The following is an 18,065-nucleotide window of genomic DNA, read 5'->3' on the forward strand; positions in this document are numbered from 1 at the left end:
CTATGGGGGAAAACACACAAGTGCCTTGTATCATGCCTGTATTTTTTCTCATATAGAAAAATAGTGGTTTGGGAGGAAGGGCAATTTAGATCAGGAAAATGGCACTGGGGCAAAAGGTTTAAAGCCCCCACACCACTTCCATGATCAAATTTAGCAAAGCCTTCACCAGCACTACTGGGTTTAATTTTAAAAAATAGTAACATTGGGAGATCAGTCACAGACCTCCTTGCATAACTTCTAGTTTGGCCCTTATTCAAACCATTTTTACACTGCAGGACACTGAATGTGCATATGGAAAGTTAATGGTATGAAGTGGCTACCACGAACACAAATTAATAGGCTGCACAGCTTTTTACAGTGCCAATGTCACACAAACTGGCAATTTGTATTTGTGGCAGTCAATTCATATGGCCATACACACATTCAATATAATTATATAGAGAGGCTACATGACTAAAAAAGCAGTAATGTGAATAAGCCCTGAATTCAGATGTCATGGGGGGAGCAAAATCTGGGTGCCAGATTCCATTTTGCAATGTGCACTTTCTGCAAATAGCTGCCTCCCTCCGTCTTCTCTTTTCTGAAACCTTTTCCATGAACAGCTCCATCTGTCCTTAGGCATTGTGCAATGACAGGTTCTTAAAAAAAAATCTTCTGAGTCATTGAAATGTTTATAAAATATTCCATAACATCAGCTTAGCCAATGGCTAGAGGGGGGTCATTTAAAGAAAAATCCAAGGATCTAACAGCCAATAGCTAGGGTGGATTCAAGTACTTCATTCACACACAGACGCGCACACACACTTACACTTGCTTTTCTTGAGTTTATCTGGTTTGGATAGCAAATTGGCAAAATGACGATTTCTGTGAATCTGTGTGTTTTATGCTTTAATTTGACACTTCATTTATCTGTGACTATTGAAACCGTTCACTTTCTTTCAATTATCTATCCACAAGCACAACATTTCATTTCATTTATTACATTTCTATACCACCCAATAATAAAAGCTGTCTGGGCAGTTTGTTTGTTTATTTATTTATTACATTTCTATACCGGCCAATAGCTGAAGCTATTACAAAGATTAAAAACCTTAAAAAAACAATATTGTACATAATATAAAAACCATTTGCATACCAACACGTAAACAGACAGCGCGCGCACGCGCGCACACACACGCACATATATCCAAACAATTTTAACAATCAACAACAAGTAATCCTATGACCTGATTAAAAACCGTAACCTATGCTGCCAAATGCCTGAGAGTAGAAGGTCTTAGGTGCCAAGAAGATAACAATGTCGGGACCAGGCGGGCCTCATGGGGGAGATTGTTCCATAATGTACTTTGTATTGGGCCAAAGAGACAGATTGGGGATACTATTGGTGTACCACCCACCCTGCTACCCAATGGATTCCATGGAAGAGCTGGCTGAGGCGGTCTCAGATGTGGTGCTGGAAAACCCTAGGACTCTTGTCCTGGGCAATTGCAACGTTCATGCTGAGGCTGCCTTAACAGGACCAGCTTGGGACTTCATGTCCTCCATGACAACCACGGGGCTGTCTCAGTTTGTCACCGGCACAACGCATAGGGCAGGGCATACCCTTGACTTGGTTTTTGCCTCTGGGTGTGAGGGGTGTGGTCTGGATATGGGGTGTGTGTGGAAATTACCCTATTGTCATGGGCAGACCACTTCCTGGTGCAATTCAGTTTCACAGTGCCAGTCCCTCCCTGAAGAAGTGAGGGACCCATTAAGATGGTCTGCCCCCGGAGACCTATGGAATTTGAGCAATTCCTGAATGCTCTGTAGGATTTCTTAGTAGCCAGAGCTGGTGATTCTGTCAAGGCCCTTGTTGCACTATGGAATGGTAAGCTGAGAAGGGCCATTGACACAACCGCTACTCATGTGTGTGGTGCAGAAGCTGCAGGAATGTAGCAGCTAGGGTGCTCGCTGGGACACCTAGCTATGCTCACATAATATCTGTGTTAAAAGAGCTGCACTGGCTGCCTATTAGCTACCAAGCTATGTACAAGATTTTGTTATTATCGTATAAGGCCCTAAACAACTTGGGACCAGGATATCTAGCAGACCGCCTTCCCTTATATATACCCAAGTAGCATTTAAGATCTTCAGAGGAAGACTTGGTGGTCATTCCAAAATGAACAGAATGTTGCCATGAACAACCTTTATGGTGGGCCTTCTCTGTAGCAGCGCCCACCCTCTGGAAAACCCTCCCTCATGCAGTTCAGGAGGCAGAAAATGTAACATTTTTTAAACGCCTCCTGAAAACACACCTTTTCACACAGGCTTTCCCTGGGCTACAACTGCTGCTGGATTTTATTTTGGTTTTAAGTGGTACTTTTAAAAGTTTTATATTGTGCCTTGTCATGTTGTATTCTATGATTTTAATTGTGAACTGCCCAGAGAGCCTTGACTATCAGGCAGTATAAAAATGTAATAATACAAATAAAAAAAAATCAGGGGGCTGCCATCAAGAAGGCCATCCCTTCTGAGCCTCACCAGAGGAGGCACCTAGAGAAGGGACTTAGATGATGAGCATAGTGTATGGGTAGGTTCATGCCAGGAGAGGCAGTCTATCAGGTATTGCAGTCCCAAGCTATGTAAGGCTTTATAGGTCAAAACCAGCACCTTGAATCGGGCTTGAAAGCATACAGGCAGGCAGTGCAAGCGGACCAGAATAAGTGTTATATGTTCAGACCTTCTTGTCCCTCTTATCAGTCTGGTCACCACATTTTGCACAAGCTGCAGCTTCTGAACCATCTTCAAAAACAACCCCACATAGAGTGCATGAAAGTAATTAACTAAAATTCAGAGGAGCAAGGAGGCTATGTGGCTCTTTTCACTCTTGCCACAGCATTGGCACAATTTCAGTTTTGCCAGAGACAGAAATTAACAGCTCAATATTCTAATCAAATTTACTCAGAAGCGTTCCAAGCATGCATGACACAGAGCCAGAACCAAATGATACAACTCAATTACATTTGGGCTGGAAACTGTACCAACAGGAGATTCAGGATTAGGAGCAAGGGGGAACCCTCAAAACATACACAAATGCACACCCAAGCTCTACTTAACTGCTACCCATGGGAAGGAACAATATTTGTCCTTATAGGCAACTCAATAGCTACATTCAATCATAATGTTTCTGATCCTCCAAACTATTGTTTGGAGGATCAGGAACGAACCCTTTGCTCATGTACTTTCTCCTTTCCTCGACATTTGGATAAATAGAATATTTCTTGGCTCAGTCAAGCCACAGTTTGTTGTTGTTTCCAAATGAGCAAATTATTGGATTTAAACAAATGCTCCAAATCAGGATCAAGCCATGGTTTGTTTGTTTGTTTTATTCATTTATATCCCACCCATTTCCTCTGAGAGCTGAAGAAGAAAACATTAAAATCGTAAAACCAATAAAACCCTAAAAATCAAATGTATTTAAATCCAGCCACAGTAAAAGCCTGAATAAATAAGTAAAACCAACAACAATAAAACATTACTGAAGCAAAATCAGAAACACTGATTCTGTTAGGGTACAATCTTATCCATGTTTAGACAGAAAAAACGTCCTACAACTCCCAGCATTCCCCAGACAGCAAGGGTAGCTGGGGAATGCTGGGAGTTGTAGGACTTTTTTCTGTCTAAACATGGATAGGATTGCACCCTTAATCTTAAACATTGTTAAAACACCTGGAAGAATAAAAAGGTCTTTACAAGGTGGTGAAAGGACCACAACATAGGCACCAGGCAAGCCCCCTGAGGAGGGCTTTCCACAGTTGAGGCATCGCCACTGACAAGACCCTCAAGCTGCCTGCCATATCACATTTGGGGGGCACTCTGAGAAGGGGCCTCTGTAAATGACCTTAGGTTCAAGGGTAGGTAAATATGGAAGGAGGCAATCCTTCAGGTAACCTTGCCCCAAGCCACTTAGGGCTTTAAAGTTAAAACTAACACTTTGAATGGAGCCTGGAAACAGACTGGCAGCCAATGTACAAGAAAATGTACTGGCATAATATGATAAAAATGTCCAGTCTCAGCTACTAATCTGCTGCCCTATTTTGGACCAGCCAGTTTCTGGACCATTTTTAAAGGCAGTCCCACTAGGTTTGCAAACTATGTATGCAATCCTAGTTTGGAGGGTTTGTTCAAGTCATAGTTTGCTGGTTTGAAAGCAAAAGCAAAGTGTAGCTTTACTGAACCAGGAAGTATTCCATGAAGCCAAGTATGCAAGAGGAGAGGGGAGGGAGCACATGAGCACAAGGCTCATTCCTAATCCTCCAAACCAATGTTTGGATGACAAGAAACATGACATCTGAATATTGCCAATGAAAAACTCAGCTGAGTGACAAGAGGGCCAAGTAAAGTCTTCCAGCATCAAAGATAACCAAATCTACTGTGGTGTAAGCCTTTGTAGGGAGGAGCCTATTTCATCAAATGCAGGTAGGGTTAGGAACATGAGAGGAACCATGCTAAAAGATCAAAGGCATATCTAGTCCAACATTCTGACCACACAGTGGCCAACCAGCCTGTGGGAAGTTCGCAAGTAGAGCATGAGTGCAATGTCACCCTCCTGCTGATGTTCCCCAGTAACTGGTATACAGAGGCATAATGCCTCCAATGCTGGACATAATATATAGCCATCATGACTAGTACCTTTATGCTCTATAAGGATAACCTTATGGGATGTAAAACCATTATGTTAGCCCTCATTTGAAATATTGTCATCAGTTACAGTCACTTCTATACAGAGAGAAAAAAAGCTAAAACAAGAATATGGAAGGATGTCCATGTCTTAAAAGAAACTGGTACTACTTAAAATAATTATGTAAGGGCAAGAGATCTAAAAATAATTACAGGAAAATTTAGAGAGGTAGATGAAGTGAGGTAGCTTTTGAGAAGTAGGCCAAATTAGGACAGGGACAATGGGAATAAGAAGAATGCTTACTGTGAAAGCAAACTGAGGAGTGAGAGTCAGCTGTTAACTATCTGGGTGCCACATATTCCCCAACATACTATCATCACTCAATACTGCAGCAGTGAAAAGGAACTGAGAGAGAAGGCATAGATCCCACCTCCACGAGCAAGCACCCTTGACACCAAGTTTTTTAAAGCAGCTTGGCTCTAGAAGATTCTAAATTACTGTGTACAGGTGCAGAACCAATATGAGGGAATGCACAGAGACTACAAAGTTTTCCTCGTGTCCAGGAAGATGTTTTCCATCATAGCTGAAAGCAAGATGTGGGATACGTGGCTCAACAACACTACAAGCGAGAAGGATCTTGGAATTGTTGTCAATCACAAGCTGAATATGAGCCAACAATGTGATGTGGCTGCAAAAAAGGCAAATGCTCTTTTAGGCTGCATTCATAGAAGCATAGCTTCCAAATCCCGGGAAGCACTAGTTCCCCTCTACTCAGCACTGGTTAGGCCTCATTTGGAGTACTGTGTCCAGTTCTGGGCACCACACTTTAAGAAGGATGCAGACAAACTGGAGAGGGTTCAGAGGAGGGCAACAAAGATGATCAGGGGACTGGAAACAAAGCCCTGTGAAGAGAGACTGAAAGAACTGGGCATGTTTAGCCTTGAGAAGAGAAGACTGAGGGGAGATAGGATAGCGCTCTTCAAGTACTTGAAAGGTTGTCACAGAGAGGAAGGCCAGGATCTCTTCTCGATCATCCCAGAGTGCAGGACATGGAAGAATGGGCTCAAGTTACAGGAAGCCAGATTCTGGCTGAACATCAGGAAAAACTTCCTGACTGTTAGAGCAATACGACAATGGAACCAATTACCCAGGGAGGTGGTGGGCTCTCCCACACTGGAGGCCTTCAAGACGAGGCTGGACAGCCATCTGTCAGGGATGCTCTGACTTGGATTCCTGCATTAAGCAGGGGGTTGGACTCGATGGCCTTGTAGGCCCCTTCCAACCCTACTACTATTCTATGAATGGTAGTTATACTCCCTCACTTTCTTTCTCCCTTCACAAATGTCCATGACTAGCTCCTGTACTCACTACACTGTATCTGCCTCCTTTGGTGAGTAATATTCCCTATTCCCATGGAAAATTAATAGCACAGTACAACTCATTAGTGCCTGGAAGGCTGAGGTTGCAGGGTCATGCCTCAAACTGCTAAGAGATACAAGCTTCCTGCTTTCCTTCCCATGCAGGTTCCAGGCAGGAAAAGAGTTGAGACTCAGAAGCAATCCTTCATGAGCATGTGCCAACCCACAACAATGGGCTCAGGGCTATGTCAGAAGTGGTTGAGGTAGCAACAGAAACATCCAGAGCACAGGGGAAGAGACTGAACACCACCACCCTTGTCTCTGTTGGAGCCTTGAGAACTGCACCAGCATGAGAGAGTGGAGCATGGGAGAGATCTGCTGCAGACTTTAAGAAACCTGGCTGCTATTTTCTGAACTTTGTTTTCCTGGCATAGCTGTTGCAGTTTGTAGTGTTTATTAAAGCCTTAATGCATAGGAAAGATTTAGTTTACTGGGCTCCGGTTTACACACTACAGAAAGATAATAATCGATATTGTGTTGCAGTGTTTGATTTTGCCTATTTTGTAATTAATCTGAAATGTTATTATGTTTAGTATCAGTGAAATGAGTTGTTTATGACTGTAATGAAGTCCTACTATAATGTTGTTGTATTGCTGTTTTGTAGCCGCTTTGGGCACTTCTTGTGGAAAAGCAGCATATAAATTAAATGATGATGATGATGTAGAACTGGAGCTGCCAACAGAGATTTCTCCAGTATGACAAAACTTGTACACAGAAAATTTGTCATGTGGCTCTAGTTCCAAGTGGCCTGGTTTTCCAGCTGCCCAAAAAAGGATGCTATTATTACCCCTTGGTAATTTGGCTAAGGGTACAATGTAGCAATTTGATGCCTCAAGGTAAATAGGTGGGTCCCTGACTACTGCATGGATAAGCCTCTGTACTTGTGCCAGCAAACAGAAGACCTCATGAGGTGCTTCCAGACTGAGGGTTCCTAGTGCTACCAATCAAAAGGCATTGTGTAGCTGTTCTACAGACGTAAGAGCCATGCTGGATCAGTTTAAAGGCCTATCTAGTCAACCATCCTGTACACACTGGCTAACCAGCTGCCTGCAAGAAGCCCACAAGTAGAACATGAGTACAACAGCACCCTCCTGTTCATGTTCCCCAACAACTGTGTACATATGCATAATGCCTCTGACACTGGAGGTCATATACAACTATAAAGTCTAGTAGCCATTGATAGCCTTATCTTCCATGAATTTGTCTAATCCCATTTTAAGGCCATCCAAGTTGGTGGCCATCACTACATCTTGTGGTAGCAAATTCCATAGTTTAACTATGCACTGTGTGAAGTACGCCCTTTTATCTGTCCATCCTAACAAGGGAGAAAAATGTTTCCCTCCCTATTCACTTTCTCTAAACCATGCATAATTTTGTCTCTATCATGTCTCCCCTTACTTGCTTTTTTCTAAGATGAACAGTCCCAGAAGTTGTAACTTTTCCCCAAAGAAGAGTTGCTACAACCCCTTGATCATTTTGATTTCCCTTTGCTGCACCTTTTCCAACTCTACAATACCATTTTTTTGGTGTGCTGATTAGAACTGTATTCCAAGTGTTTTCATACCATAAATTTGTATAAGGACAGTATGATACTGGCAGTTTTATTTTCAGTTCCTTTTCTAGTTGTGCTCAACATAGAATTTTGATTTTTCAAAACCACTACACTGGATTGACATTTCCACTGTGCTGTCCTTCACAACCCCAAGATCTCTTTCTTAGTCAGTCACTACTAGCTCAGATCCCATCAGCATATACGTGAAGTTGGAACTTTTTGCCCCAAAGTGCATCACTTTTTTGCTTACACTGAACAGCATTTGCCATTTTAATGTCCATTCTCCCAGTTCAGAGAGATCCTTTTGGAGCTCTTCACAATCCCTTTTTAACCACCCTAAATTATTTGGCTTCCTCAGCAAACTTGGCCACCTCACTGCTCACTCCTAATTCCAAATAATTTATGAACAAGTTGAAAAGCACATAGCACATTGAATCATAGGGTTGGAAGGGGCTTACAAGACCATTAAATCCAACCCCCTGCTCAATGCAGGAAGCCTGATTCCCAGGTGGTCTCCCACCCAAGTACTAACCAGGGCTGACCCGGCTTAGCTTCCAAGACAAGACAAGATCAGGCACATCCATTATTCGTATTCTCTGGTTTCTGTTCTTTAACCAGTTACTGTTCCATAAAAGGCCCTCTCTTCTTATCCCATGATGACTAAGTTTCCTCATGTGTCTTTGGTGAGGGACCTTGTCAAAAGCCTTTTGGACCCTGGTGATCCTTAATGGACTTTCATCCTTAATGGATTTTCTCCGGCAAGAAAAAAGATGGAAGAAGCAGTAGGAAAACACAGGATGGTTACAAGTGGAAGACAATGCTGTTTTGACTTCCCATAAAATTCCATGAATGAGGCAGTACAATTTCACAACAAAAACCTCATCTGGAACCACCCATTGTGACATGAGCCATGGGTTGCTATTTATTCTCTAGGGCAGAGGTAAGCAACCTGGTACCCTCCAAATGTTTTAGACTACAACTCCCATAAGTCCCAGGCAGCATGGCCAACAGTTGGGGATTGTAGGATCTATAGTCCAAAACATCTGAAGGGCCTCTGGTTGCCTATCCCTGCCCTTGAGCTACAGCATTAGGGCTGTTCCCTGGTGTGGCAGAGGAGCCACCTGCCTCAGTGGCCCTCCTGGACAACTCTTTTAGTGGAAAAGCTCATAGGAAGCTGCATTGTACCAAGTCAGATTATTGGTCTATCAACCTTAGGACTGTCTACACTGACTAACAGTGGCTCTCCAGCGTTTCAGATAAGGGTCTTTCCCAGTCCTACCTGGAGATGCTGGAGATTGAACATGGGGCCTTCTATATGCAAACCATGAACTCTACCACTGAGCTAAGGCCCTTCTGTAAGTACTGAGCGGTTGAAACAACAAGCTTCATGTGGGTGGCTACAGCCATACCTGAGAAAGGGAAAAAAAAGAAATGTCTTCCTGTGGCATAATCTCTGATTTCTAAAATGGAAGAGAGACTGGATAGCATAGCAATAAGCAGGTTGTACCTGTGATGGATTTAGGGCAAAGGAGTTATAATCAAGCTATGACAACTGGAAAACCCTTGGAATCCTAGAAACGTCAGGAGGAAAAAATCAGTGTGATCCTACACATTTACTCAGTGATAGGTCCTACTGTGTTCAATGGCACTAATTCCTTATCAAGCGTATTTAGGATTGCAGCCATTCCTTTGTGTGGAGTTTAAATAGGGGAAGAGATGGGAAGGGGCGTTGTAAAAAACAAAACAAATGAAAACAACACACTGTTTCTCCCACGCTAGGATTCTTCCAATTAATCAGAAGATGTAGCAGCTGCAAGGTCTGTCATGTCAAGTGCATGTGGCCAGAAAACAGAGAGTGTCAGGGCCAATGCAAGCTGTGAGGGATGGTAGACAAGCTACAGTAGCTCAGCAACAACCTGATGAGCAATGAAACAACAACAGAAGGCTGCATACTTTAAATTCAGAGAGATAAAAAGTGTGAGGCAAGTGCACATAATTCTCAAAATGAGGAATGGAGTGGTCTAATCAAAATATTTGACACTCTTATTTATACAACTGTATTAAAGGGGAAGAAAAAAACATGTTATTTCTTCTTTCTGACCCAACTGAATATCTTGATTGTGTGTGTGTGTGTGTGTGTGTGTGTGTGTTGTTGTTGTTGTTTTGGCCATAAAGGCACAAAAAAATTTACCATCCTCTCCCTCATGTCCACAGAAATCTAAAAGACAGAGATGGAAACAAGCAGCAGGAAACATACGAAGTGAAAGTCTGCTAGAACTAGCACACATTCTGGATTTATAAGGCCGAAGGCTAGAAAATGAATCCAAGTGGCTTCAGTAATCTATCATTGCTCAACTTTCCACAGCCTTCGTTTCATGTTTTGAAGCCTGTGTTAGATTCATGTTTGTGTCAGGCAGACATCCAATAGGAGCAGTGGCCCAGTGTAAGAAATTCACTGAAAGATATGCAAAGAGCTATAACGTACAATCCAAGAGCGGTATCAGCATGTCTTGGAGCAGAGCTGACATAATCAGTCCTCCTACATCACCCTTTTAGAAACACCGATACTTCCAAAAGTAACAGAGGAAGACTTTTGAAACTCTGTAAACGAGAAGTGTGTGTGTGTGTGTGTGTGTGTGTGTGTGTGTGAGAGAGAGAGAGAGAGAGAGAGAGAGAGAGAGAGAGAGAGAGAGAGAGTTCTAAGGAGAAGGATCTCTGCAGATTCAGAGATCATGAACCTTCCAGAATTTGATGAGCATGTTTGGAGCATAACCTCCAGACCAAGCCTGAAGTTCTCATGCCTCAGAATGAGTTTTTAAATAATTTGTGAACAACATTTGGTGTTCAGCAGTTACAGAAAATCAGCAGCTCCCCAATATTTTCCCCTTTTCTTTAGAGTCAGATTTGACAGCTTTTGCTTTTATTTCTCTGCTTTGGAGCAGTCATTTCATGCTTTCGAATTGAAGCAGCACTAAAAGATGGGCTTGCTCAAGGCAATGCACCATTCCCACATACTTTAAGCCTTTATTATTGCTACTTTATTTATTATAACACTTTCAAAAATAGGTGCATTCAGACATTTAAGGCAGGAATTCTTTGGAACCCATGAATTCTTTTGAATTATTTAGGAAATGGAAAACTCTGTGCTGTGCGAATAGATCCCAAAGAAATTCCCAAAGTGAAAGAGGTACAAGTGAAAGCCTACATAATAAATTGAAAGGTTTATTCCAAATTACCCCCTCTTCACCCCTTTCCACCAACAGCTTGCATCTGCATATTGAGGTACGCTTCCACCTAAGTTTAGTTCTCTCATTCCTTATGTTGCCAGCCACCAGGTGGTGCTCCAAATGCCCCTGAGAAAACACAAGGTATATTGGAAATTCTGCCCCTTACCTCTCTGTGTCACTTCCAACTAAGAACAGATCACAGAACATGTGTGCTTAGGGTATTTGGGCTGACAATCTACTCCAGAAGAGTTAGAAAGTTCACAAACATTCCATAACTTCAAGGCACCTAAATCAATGGCAGAGAGACAGATTCAATAAACCAATGCCTGGGCTATAGCAATTTCGATTTCCAGCCTTTTGTGCCATCACAGCAGTTTAGTTCACATTGCTTATGTCTAGTGTTCTCTTTTCAAGGTTTTTTTTTTTTTTTTTTACTGTTTGGCAAAAGGTACACTCTTTGACTTTACACTCCATTCATTGTCTACAGTTATAACTGCTAAAATGGTACTCACACAAAAACTGTTAAGCAGAAAAGGATATAGATTCTTCTCTATATGAAGAGAAAGCCAGGTAGTGATACTGCTACAGTGGATTATTAATTAGGGTTCAGCAGTACACTTGTTTAGAGGTCACACAGAGTACACAGAAGTCAGGGTCTCGAATTCAACCTGCTCCGGAGGGGATTTCACTCCCCACTCAAGGACCAGGTTTATAATCTGGGGATTCTCATTAATCCATCTCTGCGATTAGAAGCACAAGTGATCCCCATAGCTCAGAGTGCCTTTTACCAACTTAGGCTGGTACTCCTGCTACAACCCTAGAGGGACAGGGATATTCTGTTTTCAGTAATCTAGACCTTGGTAGCCTCCTGTATGGATTACTACACTGCGTTGTATGTGGAGCTGCTTTTGAAAATGTTCCAGAAATTTCAGTTGGAATATGGCTGCAAGAATGCTTACTGGGCATGGGCCTTATGAACATATTACGCCAATACTTCATAATAGTTACTGGCTGCTAGACTGCTTTGCGGTCCAATCCAAAGTGCTGTTTTTAACCTTTGGAGTTTGGGACCATTACCTGAAAGATTACCTCTTCCCACATGTACCTACTAATACTTTGGGATTGTCATCTGAGGCCCTATTTCAAGTGCCCCTACCAAGCGTGTACAGTGGTCAGCTACAAGTGAAAGAGCCTTTTCAGTAGTAGTTCCCCATTTGTGGAATGACCTTCCCAGAAAGGCCAGTCAGGCACCTACTTTAATGTCTTTTCAGCACCAGGCAAATACATTTTTATTTACCCAGACCTTTTACATTACACTGTGACCCTTAATATTGTTTTAGCTATGCGATATTGTATTCTTCTGCTCCCTACCTTTAACTGATCTGTTTTTATCTTAATTGGTGAATTTTATTGCTGCATTTTATTGTAATGTGATCTTTAAAAGTGTATTGTTTTACTCTGTAAGCAGCCCAGAGAACTCTGTTACGGGGTGGCCTATATATAGCATCAAATAAATAAAATACTACTATTGGAACTCAATCAGAAAGAGAGTCATCCGAGTTGTAAGAGGCTATGCAGGAGACCATATGACACACAATTCTACAGATACAAAACAAATTCTGAGTTATATCATTACAGTAACACTGCAGAAAGGAACAGCGAAGTAGCCCTGAAACAAAGTATCACATGCAGAAGGACATTGGCTTGACCTGAAAGAAAGCCAAAAGGACAGAAATAGACAGAATCATGAAGGTTCCATGCCAGGGGTGAACAACCTCAGGCCAAGGGTCCAATCTGGCTCTCCGGGATTCCCCAGGGGGCCATGCCCCCTTCCCCTGCCTCCACCCCATTTCCGCCAGCCATCAATCATTGGGTGGTTTCCTGGCTTTTGTTTAGTTTTTCCCCATTCTAAAAGTTTGAAATGCCTCTCATAAGGTTTAGTTACTGGCACTAAGAGCTTTAAGCTATGCTGGTAATTTTTGTATTTTTGGCTCCACCTCTTTTGTATCTGGCCCTGGTCGCCACTGGAATGCGGACCCAGAGAGCTTCTCTGAAATTGAATTTTAGTCCCGGGCTAAAAGAGGTCCCCACCCCTGTTCTATGCCCTTCTAATAACAGAGGATTGATCAAAAAAAGTGCTGCTTCCAGATTACTAAGCTAAAAATAAAGACAGAAGTAGGGATGTGCAAATCGGCAAAACTCGAACTCGCCGAAGTTCTTCGAATTCCATCTTGAAGCTCATTCTGACTCGAGACCGTAACAGATTGTGAGCTTCGGGTTTTTTTGTTTTTGCATGAAAAGCCATCCGTATTTTTGTGTGTATTTTTCTCAGTGTATGCATCGATTGTGCACATCTTTGAAAATTACATATTCTTCTCCCATTGGTGAAAGTATATTTGTTTGCATTTTTAAATGTACGCATGCTGTCAAACACATTTTTTTTGTTGGCAAATCATACTGTGAGCTCAAAAATGTATGGACTTCAACTGCAGATTGTGTTCGAATCCATGTTCAGTCCAAAAGGTGCAAACTGGGTGAATCGTGATCAAAAACGAACAAAAATGCATCTCTCATACATCCCCAGGTAGAAGTAATAGACAACAGACCAACACAGAATAGTGGTCAAGACATCACAGTTATACAGAGGAGTCAAAGAATATGGATGGAGTGTAAGACCTACTGACAACTGAAGTACTATTAAACAATCATATATATTGCAAGGCTGGCAGAAGATAGTTCAGGATATACTGGTAGATCTCTGGCTGATTTGCAGTAGATCAGCAAGGGTTTCTGACTCCCAATTGTTTAACAATAGCAAGTAAACTTGAAAGTTTGAAATATTTCGGCCATGGGTGGTCTTGTACTAATCATATATCTCTTAGCCTCAGTATTCCTCATCTGTAAAACATTAGTATTCATGAGTTGCCTTTGAAAAGGTCATTGTGCAGCTCTATTGACCACTTTGAGAGTGTGGGGTTAGAATCCCTGATCCACAGTAATTCAGATATAGGTTTGTATTTGTATCTACAGTATATGGCTTATGGGGTACAACAGATAATTCACTCCACTCATCCCTCTACTATTTTTCACCTAAGTCTGATTAGTGGACCACAGGTTTCTAGAAAAAAACACAGGTCCCACAAGACCAATGTCTGACCACTCCTGCTGTAAAGCCATCAACAAGGAAAGTATTCTAGAGTAATGCTGAAAGAAAGAACTCTGCATAGCCAAGGCCAGAAAGGGTAGAGATTGAAGCAGCTGGACTGCTGCTCTCACAGGCTATGTGGTAGAAAGAAAACTTCTTCACCTGTTGGAGCTGCTTTCCTTTTTGTATACATAATAATCCCTGTAGTAAAGCTCTAAGGGCGAGAGGCACCCTTCCAACTCCAGTAGTTTATAATCCAGAGAAAAACACTAGACTAGACTAGGGAAGACACAGGGTAAAAATCTTATACTAAGATCTCATCAAGGAGAATGCTTAGGTTGTGCTGTTTTGTTATAACTCCTTGGCGCTGCAGTCCTTTCCATTCAAACAATCACATACACCATGCTGTTCAGGACAAACAATAAATGTAAACCAAAGTCTGAACTGCCAACTCCTCCTATCCTAAATAAATTTAACCAGCAGTAGGTGGGCAAAGAAGCATGCGAGAATAAAAGTGCTGCTTTACTGAAGCCGCAGTGGCAGCAGGCCTAAAGGGACAGTAGCAGTTCTTCCAGTAGAAAATGAATTGGGAAACAGCAGAAGTTCAGAGCAGGCTATTACAGGTACATGGTGACAGATCAAGACACATTTGGGGCCCAGAGAAAGCATGTGTATGGTGAACTGGCAGGAGTAAGAGTACTAGAGGAGAGAGAGAGAGCGAACTTGGGATAAGAGCAGTGGCTTAATGATAAAGCATATTTTGACATGCCTAAAAGTCCCAGCTCAGTGCCTAGCATCTCTACTTAAAAGCAGAGAAGGTAGTTAAAGGCTTGTTTTAAGTTGTCAGAGTAAGCAGCACAGGGCTAGACTTTGTGTGAATGAACGTGAAATAACTGAAACCTAATCCAGGTAAGACAGAAGTACTGTTGGTTGGGGTTTTTTTTTTATGATATTGGAGGTAGTGTTCAATCTGTTTTGATGGGGTTCCACTCCCTCTGAAGCAACAGATTCTCACTTTGGGGATACTCCTGGAACTGTTGTTGCTTCTGAAATGCACAGGAGATAGCAGTGGTCAGAAGTACCTTTACTAACACCATCCGGTCCACCAACAGTATCCTTTCCTGAAGAAGTCAGACTTGGCCAGCCATTCATGTCCTAGTCACCTTCAGGTTGACTTACTGTAATGCACTCTACATGGGGATGCCCTTAAGGACAATCTGGAAACTTCAACTGTTCTAGAATGCTGTTGCCAGGTAGTTGTACCGCAATACCAGGGCGGACCATATTGTGCTCACCTGGCTGTCAATTTGTTTCTGGGCTAAATTCAAAGTGTTGACTTTAGCCTTTAAAGCCCCAAATGGCTTGAGACCAAGGTATCTCAGGAATTGCCTCCTCTCACATAAGCCCACTGAGAACCTCTGTCAGAGAGGAGATAAAAAAAAAAGGGGGGGGGGAGCTTGGAAGCCAAGTGAAGCTCAGTTGGTGGGGCAAGAGAAAAATCTCGCTCTCTTGCTGAAGGTCTACTCTTCTACTTTTCTCTTGACAGAGCCCCCGGATTAATTTCCCCCACAACACCCTTTATATAGGAAAAGGGAAAAATGGATGGAAAGAAAAGGCTGTATCACTTAAGTGTTCAAGCTCACAGGAGAACAGCAAAAATCTGCCTGTTATCTCAGAGACAAACAAACTTGAGACAGGAAGGCCTTGTCTTTCTCATTTGCTGAGCGCTTCAATCAATTTGTCTGCTTCATCCCTATGGTGGGAACACTTCCCTTTGAGTAAAACTGCCAACCGAGGAAGTGAAAAGGAGAGATTCTCAATCCTCTAGTTCTTTTTTCACACATCTGAATTTTACATCTTAGGAAAAATACATTCAATATCAGTTTTGGGTGTTTTCTAATCTAGACAATATCAGCACTGAATAAATATCAAACAACACATTTTCAAATTTCACTGTGGAATTAAAACATCTCCCATCTATCACACTTCTCCAAGCCATCATCTCATTCAGCCATGGTTCTGCAAGCTACTAATATTTAAAAACATTTCCAAATGCCATATTAACATTCCCTGTCTAAAGCTATTTAAACTTACCTGACTGTCAAAGACGCAGGTCTGATTTCAGGTGTTTGCGTGTTTGTTTGAAAAGCCCAAAGTGAACTTCCTGGGTTGAGTGGTGGTCGGTAACTGGGAGAAGATGCATTTACTCGGCTTATAGCTCCACTCATCAGATTTAAGTTCGTTAACTGAAAAGAAAAAAAAGGAGTGGGCAGGGGTAGGACAAATACTACATCAGGCTTAAGGAAGCAGCAACAAAATAGTTTGGAATATAATAATTTGAGTGAAGCTATTTTCATTGTTTAATAGATACAGCCTATATTTAGACTCTAAATAACTATTAGATAATGAAGGCACTAAATGATTGGTGGTCGGGGGAAAGGGGAAGGGGGCATTGCCCTTCTGGCGCCCAGGAGGGCCAGGTTGGGACACCAGGTGGACTGCACTTACGCTGTGGGCCTGAGGTTTGACACCCCTGATTTAGAAGACAATGACTGGGTTCAGACAAGATAACCCACACTCAAGGGTTGAGTGTGGGTTGTCATTGGGGTGAGTGTGTGTTGTCATTGAAACGATGGGTTATCTTGTTGTCTGAACCCAGCTGTACTAACAAACCATGGTTTGTTAATCACAAGCAATCCATGAAGAGAATACCATAGTTTGTTGTTGGGTTGTAAACTGTGGATGTTCATGCTAAACAAACTATAGTTTGTTATCATGGTACGGTTCAGAGAATACAATAACCCAAGTTTCAATGACAACCCACACTTAATCCATACTCTACCCCTGAGTGTGGGTTATTGTGTTGCCTGAACCCAGCCAGTGTAGTGTAGGGTGCTGCAATGGAAATAGCGTTGGACTTAGACCAGGAAGATGCAGGTTCAAATCTCCACTCATCCACAACCCTACTGTGTAACCTTGAGCCAATCACTATCTTTGAGTCTAACCTATGTCACAGGATTGCTGTGAGGAAAAAAAAAGAAGGGACGAATTTTTGAGGAAGGACAGGATAAAACTGTAACAAACCCAAGTATTTATAAACATGACAATGTTGCTCTTTGGAGTTTTCCCTTTCCTTCCATCATTGTAATGGTAAGATGAATGACACAAGAAATCTCTGAGCACAACTGTGTTTACTTCGATTTTTATCCAACCCCACCCTGTCCCAAGAGCTCAGGACTTGTTGCAACATTATTTAAAACCAGAACATTAAAAAAAATAAAGCTCACAAAATAGTACAATAAGATAGCTAGCCTATGTTAAGTTCCACTACAGTTTAGATCCACCTCCACAATGCCCTGACTCACATGAAACTCCAGAGAAATGAAAACTTCCATAAGAGCAGAGTGGCCACAAAGATTGCCTCTTAAGGTGCTTTTGGCATGGTAAAGATGGCAAGAGTTACATAGACCCTTCATGAGAGTTAGTAACTGCAATGTCCTGTGTATGTTTGAGGAACTTTCACTACAATAGGGCTCCAACGATATGATAGCATGATTTTGAAAGGTTCTCCCTCCTGGAAGATCATTGCTAAACCATTCTTTTGCACCTTATTTCTACTTCACAACATTCCGCCTCTATTGTGCAGCTGCTATACTAGTCTTCCCCAACCCAAGACCCTTGAGATGTTTTGGGCTACTACTCCCATCAGCCTCAACCAGCATGTTCAATGATCAGGGATGATGGGAATTGTGGGCCAAAACATATGGAGGGATCCAGGCTGGGGAAGGTTGTGTTAAACCAACATATAAATGAAAGCCACCGACTTAAGAAATATAAAACCATCAGGTTGTAGTGCCATGAGTGTTGGTTTGGATATGGGAAACCAAATTTCCCAATCACAGTGAGAAAGCCAAGGTCACTAGGTGGTGGTGGGCATGATGTACATATCTCAGCTTAATAACCTGAGATATGCTTGAGTGTTGTTCCCTGTGGTCTGTCCTCATGTCATACTTTCCCTCCCTGGGGTGCTACAATTCAATGCTTCCAGAGTTAATTAGTCGTA

General features: G+C 42.2%; 1 protein-coding gene across 11 annotated transcripts in view; it reads right to left on the reverse strand.

Moving 5' to 3' along the window:
- The window catches only part of TTLL5 (tubulin tyrosine ligase like 5), a 165,335-nt gene that overhangs the window by 52,808 nt on the left and 94,462 nt on the right, over positions 1–18,065 (reverse strand). For 10 of the 11 annotated variants that reach the window (XR_014788883.1, XM_084841917.1, XM_084841908.1 and 7 more), the window contains one exon: positions 16,097–16,248. Coding sequence is in view for 10 of the 11 variants with exons in the window: in XM_084841917.1 (XP_084698043.1) it covers positions 16,097–16,248 (152 nt within the window). In the remaining variant the exon portion in view is untranslated. Of the gene's footprint in view, positions 1–11,079; positions 11,144–16,096; positions 16,249–18,065 lie in introns of those variants that run through there. The other variant, XM_084841975.1, reaches the window with a different exon arrangement.

This window comes from Heloderma suspectum, chromosome 1 (assembly GCF_057233095.1).
Source record: "Heloderma suspectum isolate Gila_16-S chromosome 1, 16-S_ref, whole genome shotgun sequence".
Taxonomy (NCBI): domain Eukaryota; kingdom Metazoa; phylum Chordata; class Lepidosauria; order Squamata; family Helodermatidae; genus Heloderma; species Heloderma suspectum.